Here is a 17147-nt window from a genome sequence, read left to right on the forward strand (position 1 = left end):
AAAAAAGAAATCTCCCAACAACACTCTGTCTGTCAAAGTCACTATAAATTAATCTGGTAAAAGATAAATAAATTAAGGACATTTTTCATGTGGTGCTGGCTACCAATTCAAGTTTGGATGTCTCTTTGTTTGCCCCCCACCCCCCCCAAAAAAAAAAAAAGTTACTGTCCTGTTTGGAAGAGACAGAGAGGAGAAACACTTACCTTTACCTTTTAATGCCTAATTTCCCTCCCTTTTTCCATTAATCCATTCTTCTATAAGCTGTGACAACTGTTCGGCCAGCTCAGGACATCTCTCTGCCTCTTGTTTTTTAAAAACGAAGTGCAATCCCTTTCGGGCTGGCTTTCTCTTCAGTCCTGAATTCTCAGCTGCTTAACTACCAGCCTTCCCCCTCATGCCTGCTGTTTACACTTCATTTGCCAGTTTTAGTTTCGGTAGCAAACACTGCGAAGACAAAATTGTTGCTCTGCATCTCTTGGGCAGGGCGTTGAACAGGCGGGTGTGGAACACCGCAGGATGATGCCCCGTCTGCCATTGTACTTCTGCCATTCCTCCGCCCAGGCTCCTCACAAATCCCGGGGGAATTAATCGTCTGAGGCTTGCCAAACACCATTTACGCCCCGGCCCCAAAAGCATTTAAGATCTTAACTCGGCAGCTACTATTTAAATTGTTGGAGGGCACTTACTTACCTTGTGAATGTCACCTCCCGCAGCACCCCCAGACCCAAGACAACGCAGGCTTTCTCTTCTCCCGCCCGCAGAAAACCCCCTTTTTTCCCCCGTAGGATTTCAGTCAAACATTGCAGCCTTCCTTCTGCCTGCAGCTTTTGTGCCGATTCCCGGCAGACGTGAATAGCTCATATAAACTTCAAGCACAAAAGACTTTGTTTCCTAGGTAACTCCCCCCCCCCCTAAAGTTTGATGCATGCATGCAAAGAAAAACCCCTTGCACACACGCACAGACACGTGGACACACACACACACACACACACGCACGCACACGCACACGCACACACAAACACACACACGCACACACACACACACGCGCACACAAAGACACACGCACACACACTCACACACACAGACACACGCACACACACAGACACACACGCGCACACACTCACACACACAGACACACGCACACACACAGACACACACGCGCACACACACACACAGACACACACACACACACACACGCACACACACACGCACACGCACGCGCATGCACGCACGCACACACGCACACACGCACTCTCACACGCGCACACAGACACACACACCCCCACGCACACCCCCACGCACACACACACGCACACACACGCGCGCACGCACACATACGCACACACACGCACACGCACACACAAACACACACACGCACACAAACACGCACACACACACACACAAACACACACACACACACACAAACGCACGCACACACACACACGCACACACACACGCACGCACACACACACACGCACGCACACACACACGCGCGCGCACGCACACATACGCACACACACACACACGCACACACAAACACACACGCACACAAACACACACGCACACACACGCACACACACACGCACACAAACACGCACACATACACACACACGCACACACGCACACACGCACACGCACAAACACACACGCGCGCGCACACATGGGCACACACGTGCACACACACACGCGCGTGCACACACACGCGCGTGCACACACAAAGCACACCCACACTCACACAAACACGCACACACACACACGCACACACACACGCACACACACACGCACACACACACGCGTGTGCACACCCAAAGCACACCCACACTCACACAAACACGCACACACACACGCACACACACGCACACACACACGCGCGTGCACACACACAAAGCACACCCACACTCACACAAACACTCACACACACACGCACACACGCACGCACACACGCACGCACACACACAGACACACGCACACACGCACACACACACGCACACACACACGCACACACACACACACACACACACACGCACGCACACACACACAAGCACACCCACACTCACCCAAACACGCACACACACGTGCACACACGTGCGCGTGTGCACACACACACAAGCACACCCACACTCACACAAACACCCACACACACGCGCGCACACACGCACACGTGCACACACACACACGCACACGTACACACACGCACACGTGCACACACACACGCACACACACAGAGACACGCACACACAGAGACACACACACACATGCGCACACACACGCACACACACGCACACACACGCACACACACACACACACACACGGGTTGCATTTGTTGCCAGTTCTTCCTCTGGATGACGATGAGGTGCTGGACAAAGTGGATGCAATGACCCTGGATACCAGAGCTTCTCCTCTCCAAACAGTGGCATCACCAAAGGGCCAGAGAATAAATACCTGCTGTCGGTCTGGCATTGTCCGGACAATTTCTTACCATTTAGGAAAAAAAGAAGGGGCAGTTGCAAAACATTATGAGAGACTTCAGTGCAATTGCTAACGCTATCGAGTCAATCCCAGTTCAGGCCTTTTAAAGGAGATGATAGGAGGAGGCAGCCTTATGGCTATGACCTTCTGAAACCCATCCAAGGTGAAGAATGAAAGAGGGGGAAAATAGTTATTATTGTGTCTTACTGACATGAGAAAAACAGAAATGGCTTCTTTAAGCGCAGTAAAGTTAGCAAGTGAAAAGCAAGCAAGAGGAAGGGTTAGGATCTAGGAGGGAGAAGAGTGAGACAGGGCTGTTAATTGAGGATTGCTTGTTTTTCCAGTACCTTTCTACTCCAGGGGGCCATGTGGCAACACTCAATTGGGGAAGGCGAACGGGTGCTGTTAAACTATAAAGGTGAAATGTGAAAAAAAATAAATTAAAAACATACACAAAACGTTTCTGGCAAAAGCACATCATTTTTGTCTGGATAAATTAGCATCAGAGCCAAAACAAGCAGAGATTTCCACCCTGTTTCCTACCAATAGGTTTGCTCCCCACAACAGAGGGGTTTGGACCCCTGTGAAGTTTGTGCTGATTTTGCTTCTTCAGATTAGACAAAACTGCAGTGAAGTGGGTTCAACCTCCTTGTACAGACATGCTTAAATGTCCCAAGAATGCCTTGTATTGATTCGGTAACTCAAACTGTGTTGTGCCTGGAGCTGAAGCAGTGCAAGGTATTCAATTACATTATAGAAGTAAATTATTTCATAATATAAGGGATTGTTTTTTGCATTTAAATAAAAAGTTATAGGTATATACATGTTTCTTTCTGTGGGTTATCTCCCACTGCATTAGTTAGCAGACTAATAATGCCAACTAATTCTGAGTGGTTTTCCTGCCAATCATTATCAATCATTATCAACACTTCTGTGACATATGAACCACAAACCTCAGTTTGAACGACTTACATGTGGTCTCCTCTCAAGAAAAAAAGCCTTGAAAGGCCGAATTCTCCATCTTGTCCTATTCTCTTCCTAGATATACAACACTTCTTGCTTTGCCCTGGTTCCTATGTGCAGGAATAAAACCATGGGAAGCCTCCAGATGAGCTGCCCTTGAGCCTTACTGGAGAGCAAAGAGGAGAAATCAAAAGAGAGCTGTTCCCAGTTAATATTTCCAGCTGGCTAGTTTCTACCCAGGCCGGTGGAAAAGCAGTTCTCCCAAGATGGGAAAAGTCCTTATCATAGGAGTAACACCTCTGTTCATGGAACAAAGGCTGTGGAGATCCTGAATGTATCAACCATTTCAGTCTGTTCCTCAGACACCAAAGGATGATTTCACGCTTGGTCCTCAGACAGTTTCCAGTCACCTGCTTTTAGCAGACTGACTGTGGTTAATGGGATTGCTTGAAAGTCAACTTCCTCAAGGAAGGTGTCAAGAGGATCTCTGGGGAGGGTTGAAATGGGGCGAGACTAATGCTGGTGAGGTGGCAAGAGTTCAGGATATGAAAATCTTTGCAATGTCCCATGGCCTGTGATGGTTCTAGTCAGTGTACAAGGAAAAGAGGACAGAAGTTACCCCCTGCCCTGAGCTACATGCTCAAGCCACTCCAGGAGAAACAGCAGGACTTCAACTTTGGCCTCAGAGATGGTGTGGACTACAACTGAGATAAGCAAGATCTGGTTACTAATCAGCCTGTCCCATCTATGCAGCATTTTTCTACTTCCCCCATGTGCCACTTTGCCAGATGCCTCCAAGAAAACACCTGTCTGTCCATGTACCTACAGTCATCAGTTGATGTGCTAAAGCCTCAGATCCCTTCTTAAGCATGGCAGGACAAACATCCTAGGTAGGTTCCTTCACTTAGAGAGAGGACAAAATGGAGGCAACTGGCAAAATTTCAGCCTCTGCTCCCACAGTGGTGCTCCTGAGAAAGTTCATGCTACCACTGCCTTGACAAGGGGTCCTGAGGTCACCTAGTGCCTGCTTCATGTGGTGCCTGTTGTTGGGCAGCTGAGGCACACTGGCACAGAACAACAGTCTTAGCATTTCAACATCTCCATGCTGGGGGAGGGAGAGAACTGCCACTTTTCAAAAGTTCCCATTCATTCAGAAGACCAGAATATCTCTAAATGTCCTCAGTAAATACATAATTAAGCAAGAAATTATTGTTATATACTGAAGGCTGTTCTGGTCTGATGGGCAAATCTGCAGTTAGGCAGTTTGCAAAGTGAATTTCTTTTGTGTGAATGTGCTTGGCAAACAGCAACGGTGATAATCAATCTGTTAAATACAAAGCCAGAATACTCTAAATATGCATTTTTCTTTAATGGGCTAAGACTGCTTTGAAACTGAACTGGGGCATAATTGCTTGAATAGGGATTTTTTTTTCTGCAGTCACTGACAAATGTGAACATTTTTATTTCCTGAGCTATCCCATCAACCTCACTTGCAGAGGTGCTATTGTGCTTGTGAAACTGCTTTGCAGTAAAAATCTTGGTTGCAATATGCACATGATCTGATTTCTCAGTGCTGTGTGTCTTCAATGTGAACTCCTGGTTTCTGAGCACTACCACAAAACAGTCAGATGTCCACGTCTGAACTAGCCAAGAGAGCTTCCTCTGAAGAGACAGAAAGCAGCACTGCCACTGAGGAATTCAGCTTATCTTCTTTCAGCTCTTAACTTGGGGTCAGATTAAGCACTCCTGAACACTCTCTCCCCTGATTTTAGGAAGAGCTTAGCATTACTTGCAAGTACCTAAGTTAGGACTCCTGATTCACTCTTCTAATGAATTAAAACCTTAAAATATCATCAGTACAGTGGCAAAGAAGAAAATCAGCAGTCAACAAACTTGCCAGCCTGGCAATTTATGGATCTGTGCCGTTGTCTCAGAGCTGGAATCTAGAGGAGGAAATTAATTGGCCAATAACAGGACAAAAATGCCACTTCAGCCCCTTTTCTATTTTCCATCCCCCAAAGCTCTGAGATGCCACTGTTGTTCAGCATGTTCAACATGTAAGGAAGACTAGTTCAAGAAGCATCATTTGCATTAAATCATGTACCTAGTTGGTCTCACCTCCAGTGATATCATTACAGCAGATTCTGGGACTTCGAAGTTAGTCAGCAGGGCATATTGAACACTGTACAGTGGTGAGGGGAAAAACATAAACTCAAAAAAATCCAACTTATTTTTTTTTCAGCTAATTAAAGATGCCTTGATAATGCTAAAGCCTGATCAGGAGCATTTATCCACAACATGTTTGTCTACAATTTAGGCATAGCTGTGTTGATTCCTTCTCCCTCAGCTGTGTTTGGCCAGGGAGGCAAGGTGTTACCTCACAGGAAATAGAGGTGACTGAGCTACAGTCCCCAGCAGCACAGGGTCAGCGCTGCCAGTGCTGGCACAGCCTTGCCAAGGGCAGGAGGTGTCTGCTATCAGCGGCTGCACAGCACTGTTCTCCTGAGGATATTTTTGACTCCTGCTGCCTAAAAGTTGCAGCTAACAAAATGCATAAGGGATCAATATTATTTCTGACTTTAGGCTTCTATAGCACTAGATGGGGGAAATTTCCCTCCCAGGATAACCTTAAGAATAAAGCAGAGCACCAGCATGTAGCTTCAGCATCTTCAAGCTTCATATATGGTTGAGCAAACAGAACATACATCTGGTAATGCTTTCACCCTATGAGAGCACAGAAGTAAGGTGGGCAGGACATCCTGACTTCTCATTTGAAAGTAGTAATTCAAGCACTGAAAAGGTAATATGTAGAACAAGTGTGAACTACTGTTCAACCCACATTCACACGAGTACAATACTGACTCCTGTGGCTCTGGTTGAAACCTCTGTCTCACTCTTTCTGCCTGTGAAATGGAGAGTTTGCTGCTTCCTTAACTCACAGGAGTTAAGGAAAATTGTATTGATTCACCTGTTGGGAAAACTAAAGGTCTGGTAAAAGGAGAAGAAATACTAATAAAAAGCTAGCAGTCTTCCAGTGTTTTCAGAGCACAGTTGACTGCTTAATTAGAAATTAATATTTGTACCTAGACAGCGGCTTTCTTATACAGTCAAATGATGCTGAAGAGAAAATAATGGGAGTATTTCTTTCTGACAGTGCTATTTCTGCTGTGAAACACAACCCTTTTCACCTGCTCCCAATGTTTATATTTATATGTTTCATTCTCCTCAAGGTTTTATTTTATCTGCTTGTGGGTGTTTTCTTTTCTTTTGGAGCATCACAAGTGCGATCAGTTAAAGTGCTGACAATCCTTTAACGATTAATGTACTGCTCCAATGTTTTGACAAGGTAAAGACAAAAATAAGACATGTTTCATGACAGAAGTCCTACCACACCTGGCATTCCAGCAGAAAAAGGTTCAAAATAAACACGCTGTGATACAGGGTAATAGGTATTGGGCTCACTGCACAAACAGCGCTATACAAATTCAGTCTGATGAATAACATCAGGTAGGTTTTATTTCTGATAGCTACAGGCAGGATTTGCACATAGAGGGTGCACAGCCCAACGTGTGCCTGGCCCTTAACTGAATATTTTCTTACTGAGGTTTCATGTGGCTTCAGCACAAAACCATATGAAACTTAGTATATTCAGTTGTGCCTACTTCCCTTTGCTGTGCAAAACATCCTAAAACAGACCATAGGAAATATTTTTGAAATGGCAAGGAGGTGGAATAAAATTACCTGGTGCATTATTGTCTCTTTACATTTGCTCTAGCTGAGGCATCAGGAAGAGGAAAAGCCTGTCTGGAAAACAACCTCCTGCTTCTTCTCCCTTAGATTTTTGCTCAGATAATTAATTATGAATAAACTGACACTGAAATTTGTGCAATTGTGAGTTTGAATTTCCAAACACTGAGTTCCTTGCTCCATCTTCTTTGTTTTATTATAATAGTTGTGCCACATGGAGATTGAGAAAGTGTGGTCCCATAACATTCCGAACTGGAATACTGAAATTTCATAATGTGTCTGACTGCACTTGGGGAAACCAGAGAAAGAAAAAATGCAAAGAAATTTAAAGAGAAAGCTGAAATGCAGTTGGAATGACACAGCATCTTCACGTTCAGTGACTGGCCTCAGCAGTGCCACAGGCAGGGTTGTCATGGGAACAAGTGTAAGAAATATTTTCCTCATTTTAGCAATTCCATTACTTCCCCATACTCTCCTCAGATTATTTTTGGTTTGAGTTGGGTTTTTCTTTTTTTTTTTTTCATTAGCAAAAATGCCTGAGTGAGTGATACTTGTAAATGTGTTTGGATAGTAGTTCTTTTGTGTGTAGAGAGACTAAGTATGCTAAAGTTTTTCAGCTTAAAAAATGAATGACTGGAATGGATAGGAAAGTAAAGTTATGTCTGCACAACCATGAAGGGCCTGAAGAAAGGGAATAAGGAAGCAGTGCTTACTGTTTCTCATAGTCTGAGAACCAGAAGGGATATGATGAAATTATGACGTATTTGGAAACAAACAAAAGCTTCATTTTCATACAGATTTTTGAAGTCATTGTCATAAGGTGCTGTTGAGGCCAAAGGTGTAAATTTACTAAAAAACTTGGACTAAACAAATCTCAAAGGCAACATAGGCAGGTTACTTGGTGGCTACTATTCTATGTTTGATCTCTGGCTCAGGAACTCTATAACTAACTTCTGTATGAAACTGGAAGGATAAATCACTGGACAATAAACAGCATAAACCATACCCTGTTCTTATACTCTATCCTGAAGGGGATCCCCTTCTGGCCTTTGGGCTAAGTGAACCTTTCATCAGACAAGTCAGGGCATTTCTTGTAACAAGAGCAGACACAAGAGAGCCTATGCAGTTTCTAGTTCTCTACTCCTTCTCCACAACAAAATGATCTTATAATGGAACAGGCCAAAACATCCCTCCAGACCCATTTAGGCTGGCATTACTCTCTTTGAACTTGAATTCATTTGGCCTTGCTTGGAATTTGTGTGACTTTGACTTCCTCATTGTAAATATAGTTGTGCTTAATAGTGAATCTTCATCTGTTGTGGCCAATTTTCTCTAGCTGTACTATACAATATGCAAAATCTTTGGAAAAGCTCATATGGGTAGCAATAATAACAGCAGCCAGAAGGTACAAATATGAAAGTCTTGACTGGTCTTAGATATAAGTGACCTGTTTTTTCAGTGGCATTCAGTAGTCACAAATCTCACAGGTCTCACAGTGGTCATTTGAACATTTGTCAAAATCAAGTTTCTTATTTCAGTATTGTAATACATGCATTTAAATTAATCAGTTTTGAAAAGTCAGGTTCTGTTACTTTTAAAAATTTCCCAGCTTCTTGTTGATCCCTTTCCTAATTTAAAAGAAACACAAAAAGGGACTTTTCTTGAGCACCTTTCTAATGCATAAGAAGAGTGGAATACACAACAGATTGCTATGCCACAAATAAAAATTCTTGTGGATTTAAGATCTTTAGTTCATTGATGACTGGATGATACAATCAGCTGGAATTGGCTATCAAACATTACCAACAATCTCTGAAGCAGATACACTTTTGCATATGTCAAAAAGCTTATGCCAAAAAGGCTGAACTAGCCAATAACAGCATTCCCAACATTCTCTTCTAATGGTAGCATTAAATCATGACGGCTGGCACAATATCAATTAGCTATTCATTGTTGCAGTGCCTTGTAAAAATCTCTGATTAACCTTCTGCCAGACAGAGCATTCATGTGCAGCTTTATCTTGCCTTATTCCCTTTAATTTTTAAGTTGTCTCATGAACAAGGAGTTTTCTCAGAAATGGGTCAAGGCACTTTGAAGTACTCTGGTCTTGGCATATTTTCAATTACCAAAGCAGAACATTGCCAGATGCCTTGAAATCAATAGAATGACAGCCCTCCAAGCAGCTCTTGTTTGCTTCTCCTCAGGGGAATACTGAACCTGGTCAGCTTCCAAAAAAAGTCCAATATGGGTGGGCACAAAGGTTATTATTTTCCTTTTTGAAAAGAAAAAGGTAGACTTTCTGATAAAGCCAAGACATCTGCATTCAGCATGACTTAATTTTGCCAACTAATACAGGACTCAGAGGGTTGCTCTCCCTATTTGTTATTATTTTGTGTTCCACAGATGGAAGTAATATCTAAAATGCACTGGTTGTTTTCCAAACACAGCAAAGATTCTGGCCTTTCATCACTGTGTGTGCAATTTCAAAAGAGATGCCTTGTTCCCCATCTGATACTAACTAAGACAGCTTTATGTTCAATAGACTGTCCAAACTATTGTCTGTGACTAGTTCTGATCCATAACATGGCATCACCTCCCCTTTACCTTTTAATGACCCTACAATAGCAATAGCTTTGATGATGACTTATAAAGCAGAAATAGGTAAGCCTGTTTCTCCTTTCTGTCTTCCAGCTCTTTTCTGTGCTGTCCCTTAGCATCAGGATATCTTCTTTCATTTGAATCACAAGGCTTGTAAATTTAACCAGTTCGATGCCTGCAGTGATGGTAATGCTTTTCTTAAAATTATCCAGATAAGCAGTCAAAAAGCCAGAATAGTCAAACTAATCAAAACCTTATCATGCATTTCATGCTTTTAAATGAGAAACAAAACTTTTCCTATGGGCTGGTTAATATTTTGGCCCCTGGGCAGGTGTGACTTCTTTATTGACTCCTTGATACTGTGATTCCTTTAGCATTATAGTATTTAAATATGGTTAAAATAATGGATTAGGATGAATGTACTTGGAATTTTTAAGTAAGGCATGATTCAGTAGCTACATGCTTATAATGTGCTCACATTTCTGGAGATGCCAATGTCCCTGTACTGGCAGATACAGAACAGATCTATCCCTATCCCACTGAGGCCTGGCATTAGACAAACGTATCACTTAAAAGTCATATCCATGTCTGACTTATGGACTTAAACAATACAATGGCTCATAGCATAAGGCAAAATGTAGCTATTCTGGCACTTTGGTGGGTCTAACACCCAGAGCCACAGAAGTCCAAAGTCCAGCTGAAGCCAGAGGAAGTTACGGACCCAGTGATAAATACTGCCTATATTGCAAATATTGCCAATACTAATGTGATTTCAGATTAGTGCAGTAGTGTGGCAAGTCAGAACAGACATCCAGTACCAGATCTTCAGCTGGACTTCCTGCTTGGCTGGCTGCAAGGATACGTGTGAGATATGAAGCATCCAAAAACCTGGATGGATGTGGACACTGCACAACAGGGCTGTTGCCCACACATACTGTGCAGCTTCTTATAACTGGAGATGTGCTGTTGAACCTATCTGCACACACATGAGCCTCAAGCCAGGACTGAAAGACCTTTAGTTCTTGGCTTTTGGCAATGCTAATGCCAGGGATAAAATTACAGCACTTTTTGAAATTACAGGAGGGCCCTCAAAGTGCTACCTATAAAGCACGAGTGGAGAATGTGAAAGACTGTGGAGGAGTGTGTGAGTGAGAGCACACATCTGCTGACCATGGGTGAAAAATAAAGAGGTTTCTCAATGGAAACGGCCACTGTGGGGCTGGCTGCTGGAAGCTGTGACCTGAGTTATGCTGCCAACAGTCTTTAAGGTCAACTGTGTTGCATCTGCACAGGCTTGGGGAGGAGGCACTTGTGAAGCTCTGTCACACATGTCCCACTATGCTAATAACATGTTCGTGTGCAATAGCTGTAGTGAAAGACTTACTGGTAGCAAGTGCCGGTCCTTTATTGCTTGCCTCTTTTGACTGCGGATTGCAGGGAAAGGAGGAAAGGGAGGAGCCACCACAGCAATGGGGCCTTGGACTTTTTGCTCTCTGTTATCACCTCGGCTTCGATGCTCTGTTTTGGATGAGAAAGAAGACAGGAGTCCTTCAAAGTGTTAAAAACATACAAATACCACTATTAACAGCACAACAGAGACAGGAACAGGACAGTGGATTCCAAAGATTAAGGTTCTCTTCCCCACTGACTGGTACATATGATCCCTGTTGCAACTGAGGGGACTTACTGGACATCCACATGCCCAGAACAATGTCCATAAAACACATTCCAGTGTATGCACTGAAGCTAAATTGTCCCAAAATGAGATTTATACCCTTTATTCCAAGTAACAAAGGAGCTGCCTTCTGGGCACTTGGGACTCAAGGCCTGACTCCCAGTGGGAACCTGCAGCTCCTACTGCCTTGAAATGTTGAGATGCAGTAATGCCTGCACTCTACCCATATGAAATATGCCCCTTTGAGGGGAAAATAAAAAACATAGCCCTAGGTACAATCTTCCCTGACTGCATGGCAGTGCCAGGTCCTAAGCATTGGTTTGACATCATGAAGGTTGTTGCAGCAGCAGCACTGTGTTCCATCATGGAGGACATCATCCTGGAAGTCAAGATGTCTCCACTCCAGGCCCACAGGAGTCTTCCTTCACCATGGGCTCACAATATTCAGTCCTCTTCCAGCATCAGTCCCAAGTCTCTGAAAACTTCCAAGTGAACAGGTGAATGCTCATGGATCTTCCATCTCTAATTTTAGGTGTCAGTCAGATAATTGCTCTTTTCATGGAGTGTTGCTGGAGGGACATAATATATTCACCTGATACACATAGCTATGGTCCACCCAACAATGTTTGCTGCTAGCATAGCTGTTTTCTGACCTAACATCTAGTTTTAATTGCTCCTGGTTAAACAGATAAAGGGATAATGAAATTCTGATAGAAGATAGAGTTGACACACAATAAACATGGTTAGGGTAAATTTCAGGTTATAGTTTCATTCCCATATATGCAGTTATTTGGAAAATATGATAAAGCAGCACATGAAAAGCTGCCTGCTCAACCTGCACAGCTGCTGTTAAATGTGTAGGATGGGAAGTTGCCAAAACTGAGATTTGTAACTTTAAAATGAGACATTTTCTGACAGCTGCTTTCCCATGCTGCTGTCAGGATTTCTCCTGGCCACAAGATGGCAGCCAGAGATCAGCCTGATCCTGGGACAATTGCAAAGCAAAGCTGCTGAGAGCAGAAATCCCTGCTCTACTCCAGCACTCGTGTGGTTGCAATTTGGCTGTGTTGCTCTGCAGTGCTATGAAGACATACTGCACTTACAGTGTGTTCCTGAGCTAAAATCCTCAGAGACAGTCAAATGTGGCAATTAATTGGAACATTTTATCCAGCTAACAGATGCTCTGCAGATCTAAGTAATCAATTATTATTATAAGCTAATAACAATAATAAATGAGCAAGGCAATTAGAGCTGTTGGTGCAAAACACTTCCAACACAGGAGACTGCTGCTGAACATTTTAAGGGTGACCTGCATGGATTTTCTCCTTCCTTATGGAACAGAAAAAAGACAGGCTTGTTTGCCTGCTTTGACTTGCATCCTGGTAAGAATTTTCTTTTGGTTAGGTTTCCAGTGAAAACTGACTTTTCCCATCTTTTGCCTTCTCTGTAGTGTCCTGTTGTAGGACAATACAGATGTTTGCATCTAGTAAGTTCCCTTTATGGCAGGGTGCAGTATCCTGCTTCCTCTCTGTGTTGCATGATTTGGTTTTGAGGCTACAGTCTGTTAGGTGATGTCAGGAAGTGTTCCCTAGCCTGGGAAGGGGACACCTGTCCAACCCTTCCAAGCTGTCCATGGTATCTAGCACTTGGCTTTCAGCTGCCACCCCTGAAGGACAGAGGTATCCTCCAGTATGATGCCTGGAAACCCTGAGAAGACAGCTTGGTTTTTCTAAAGACTCTGTAATACCACTGGGCTCCAGTTTCAGCCCTTGGGAAGAGGGGTTGGAACTAAATGATCTTTAAGATCCCTTCCAATCCAAGTCACTCTATGATTCTATGGTTCTGTGATTTCTTAGCCTGAGTATCTAGGTCCCAGTAGAGACCAGTGCCCCCAGTTCTGTGTGCTTGTGCCTGAGCACGCTTGGGCTGCCTGGAGTGGACCGAGGAAATGTGCTATGTGCATGGAGTCAGAGCATGTGTGAACACCCACCTCTGCGCAAGGCTCGCAGGTGCTGCTTGGCGTGGTGGTGCAGCTCCTCCACGCAAGGTGGTCTGGTGGAGGGGAGAAAGATGTTTCTCTGCTGATGCCAAGGTGCTCGGTAATAGACACTCAGTTTGCTCTCTGCATCAAGGTTGGAGACAGCTGTAGGATAAAACCAGAATGCAAGATAAGACTTCTAGAATCTATTATATCAGCCTAACTGAAAAGCAAAGGTTCTTGCTTGGAGCAGCATTGTCAAGAACAAGCACTGGGGTTGTTACAGCACCTCTCCTCCCATCAAATAGCAGTGACCATTATCTTCTCTGTGTTTCCATATCATGTTATACCACTTAACTTTTAGTCAATGCCCTTTTGCCAGATTGTAAATGGCTCTGTGGAGGCAAGCAGGTGAAATGATACTGTATTGGTGTTAAATATATGGACCAAAGGGATAATAATTTTATAGATAGTGAAACAAAACCACAGAGAAGCTACACAGTCTTTCCACAGTGACATTTTGAGTGTGGGAAGAATAGGTCTTCTATTTACCCATTCTTCTGCCAATATGCCCTTTCACTACATCATGTTATTCACAACTAGTTTCTGACAGGTTGCTAGCTCGCTGCCTTCCAGGGCGTAACGACTGAGCTTAACTGCCTGCCCTGTTGAGCAACTTAAACTGTCACCCACCTATCAAAAGAGGTCCCTTAACAGACAGGGACTTCTGAGGGACAGGAACCCTTCAATTTCTCTAAAGAGAAATCCCAGAAATCTGCCTCTGAAAGCTATAGGAATCAAGTCCACTAAAGGTTTGAGAGAATTTCTCAGGAGTGCTGGGACTCCTAGGAGATGTGCCCAACCTCAGCGTATGCAGTAGGCAGCTTTCCAAGGGCCAAAGCAGGAGTGGAAGGCCATGGGAGGTGCCAGCACCCTGCCCCAGCCAGCCACAGGGAGCAGGCTCATCCCTAGCCCACATAACGCAGCAGAGCCCATGGCATATCCTCAGGTACAGCACTGGGTTTGAGCCTTATACCACTGGCAATACATAAAAAACAGTCTCTCCAGTTGTTCTTTCTTCTAATGCCAAGGAGCTGCTACAGGTATTTTGCTCATGGGACAACACAGTGTGACACAGGTAGGCTCCCTCATGCACAGGAGGAAGGGTGGTGGAGGTATGTCCTGGAGTTCCCTTCCCAGTCAGAAGCCAAAGAGCCAGCATGCATCAGGTTGGTCCCCCCACTGGCCACACACTCCTGTCCTTTGCACATAGCAGGGCTCTCATCGACTTTTTGTGCTTTTGCACTCTGTTGCCCTTTTTTGAAGGGTAGGCAGTGCATCACGTCTGAGAATGGCTCTCTGGTGGAGATGCTTTGCTCTTTCTGGTTTTGTTGCTTTCTTTAATGCAGAACAATATTCACTGAGCCTGAAGGCATACCAGTGCTTTGTATAAAGAAAGGAAGTGGAAAAGTACAGTAGGAGAAGAAGGAGGGAGCAGACAGAAGAGGAGAAACCTAAGAACCATGCTGCCTTGTGTAGGATGACAACAGACTGTATGAATTTCTTTGATTAGGAAAAAAAACCCAGTTCACAAAACTTTGTAGGTGTCATGATGGAAGTGGTGGTATTGTATGATGACAGCCCTGCTGAAGCTGAGTTTCTCAGAGCTTCAGCAACACTGAAGAGACCCCAAACTCTGTGTCCAGTAGCCAGCCTTGATTTACTTCTCAGTGGATTTTTGCACGTAGAGTTTCACTCAGTTTACAGCATGTTTGCAGTGCTGTTTCACACAACTGGCTATGGTATCAGTGCAAGGAATGGTACTGGAGGGATTAAAAAATGACTGATAGTGGAGGAAGGTTGTAGGATGAATAATGGAAACCTGTTGATTGTGTGTTCATCATGAGGACTTACTAATTAAATTATTGACATTGTAATAGTGTAATGTTCTTAAATTGCAGACAGAGCTTTTGATAGCTTGTCTGTCTGTCATCACTCTAGTAGGGGAATGCCTCACTCACATGAGCTGATTTTATATAGCTCCTTTACCCCTTGAAGGTAATGAAGCACTATGTCTGTTTTACATACAAGGGACTGAGACGCAAAGTAACTTGCCCTGATCCTGTTCTGAGCTGCACTGTCTCCTTGGGAATCTCAAGTCAGGACAAAAATTTGTAAGCAATAGTAATGATACCCCACCCATTCTTTATGCTGCTGAGGTCATGTGGTATTCATGATCACAAATTGTACCCTGCAGGCTAATGAAACAGCAGGCACAAGCAGTTCCTTCCTACTCTGAGAAAAGTCTGTCTAGACTGAAGCACTTGTAGTTGTCTGTGATGGGTATCAGTGAATGTAAAGTTTTACCTACTTATGAAATGTTCAGACATTTCATCAGACTAGAATAGATTTTACTGCAAAATTTAGCTTGTAGAAAGCTCTTCCGACTTTGGCAACAGTGTTTCACATAAAAGAGTAGGAGATGGGTTAGTATACTTTGTGTGAGACTTAAAAATGAAACCAAGCTCATAAAATTCTGCTACCTATCTACTGTTGTACACACACATTCCTGTTCACAGCTAAAACAACATGACGTCTTAGCCACCCAAGTCTCCCTTAGCCAGCAAACCTGGCGGAGCTATGCATAGTGCTATCCCAAAAGAAAAATAAAGCACAAATACATTGCTTATCTTCAAATAAGAAGCTTACAGTACCCTGTGCTATGTCCCCAGCCAGCACTCATTCGTATCTTCTTGCCTTTCCCTACAGGAACTCTGATTCTCAGTGTTAGGGAATATGCCTCCTTGACACTAAGAAAACAGAAATACTGCACAATACTCAGTGAACGGAACAATCCTTTAAAATACTCAAAAGCTGAAGAATATTTTCTAGGAGGTCCAGAATAGAAACTGGCTGGCAAAAAAAAGCCACAAGGGGATGAATGTTCTCAGCCTGCAGTGGGGAAGAAGCCCAGAGGGAGGGAGAAGTGCTGGGTAGGGTAGAGGACAATGCTGGCCCAAGGACAAATAAGTATAAACCCGCAATGAATGCAATTAGGCTTGAGGAACGGCATCCCAACCTCAGAGCAGCAAAGCTCTGAAAAAGACTCCTAGAAAGGGGAAAGAAGAAAAAAGCAAACCAGCAAGTGATATCCTGCCAAAAGAGGGACCTGCTTCCATTTCAGTCCTTGCACATTGTCCTTTGCACATGTCCTTCTATGTCGTTTGCAAATTGCCTGTGCTTCTGCAATGACATTTTGCCTGGCCTTCACTGTTTGTCCCTGGGAGCTGGGTACCATTGCTGGGAGCTGAAGCCAGAGGATGCAAACACAGAATTGGACTGTGGGTTTTCAGGACCACTGAACATCTAATTTTCTGCACAGAGTTGAATGTCTTCCAGTAAAAGCAAAAAGCCAACCCTGTGGCAGGGTAATTCAGCAGACAAAGACGACTGGGCTGAGATCTAGAAGAAATATGCATTCAAAGTTTTGCCATATGCTTCTGCTAAGAGCTGACGTTAAATATTAACACTCCCTATGCCTCTGTTCTGTGAAATGAGGATAAGATACCTCTTTCAGCCAGCACTTCCTTTACTTGGTGTTTTACACTGCAGGCTGTTTTTGCTGTGCCGAGCCTGCACGTGGCTGTAGCCCCTCAGCATCATCGTAACATGCATAATAAATAAAGCAATACGGAAACTGTAAAGCCACAGACTTTA

General features: G+C 43.9%; 1 protein-coding gene across 5 annotated transcripts in view; it reads right to left on the minus strand.

The window, feature by feature from the left end:
* The window catches only part of NHS (NHS actin remodeling regulator), a 255642-nt gene that overhangs the window by 13927 nt on the left and 224568 nt on the right, over positions 1-17147 (minus strand). For 3 of the 5 annotated variants that reach the window (XM_071556207.1, XM_071556116.1, XM_071556291.1), the window contains exons 2-4: positions 13443-13595; positions 11162-11295; positions 2817-2879 (exon numbers count right to left, since the gene is read on the minus strand). In XM_071556207.1, the coding sequence (XP_071412308.1) occupies positions 2817-2879; positions 11162-11295; positions 13443-13595 (350 nt within the window). Of the gene's footprint in view, positions 1-203; positions 1085-2816; positions 2880-11161; positions 11296-13442; positions 13596-17147 lie in introns of those variants that run through there. The other 2 variants (XM_071556484.1, XM_071556384.1) reach the window with 2 other exon arrangements.

This window comes from Pithys albifrons, chromosome 1 (assembly GCF_047495875.1).
Source record: "Pithys albifrons albifrons isolate INPA30051 chromosome 1, PitAlb_v1, whole genome shotgun sequence".
NCBI lineage: Eukaryota > Metazoa > Chordata > Aves > Passeriformes > Thamnophilidae > Pithys > Pithys albifrons.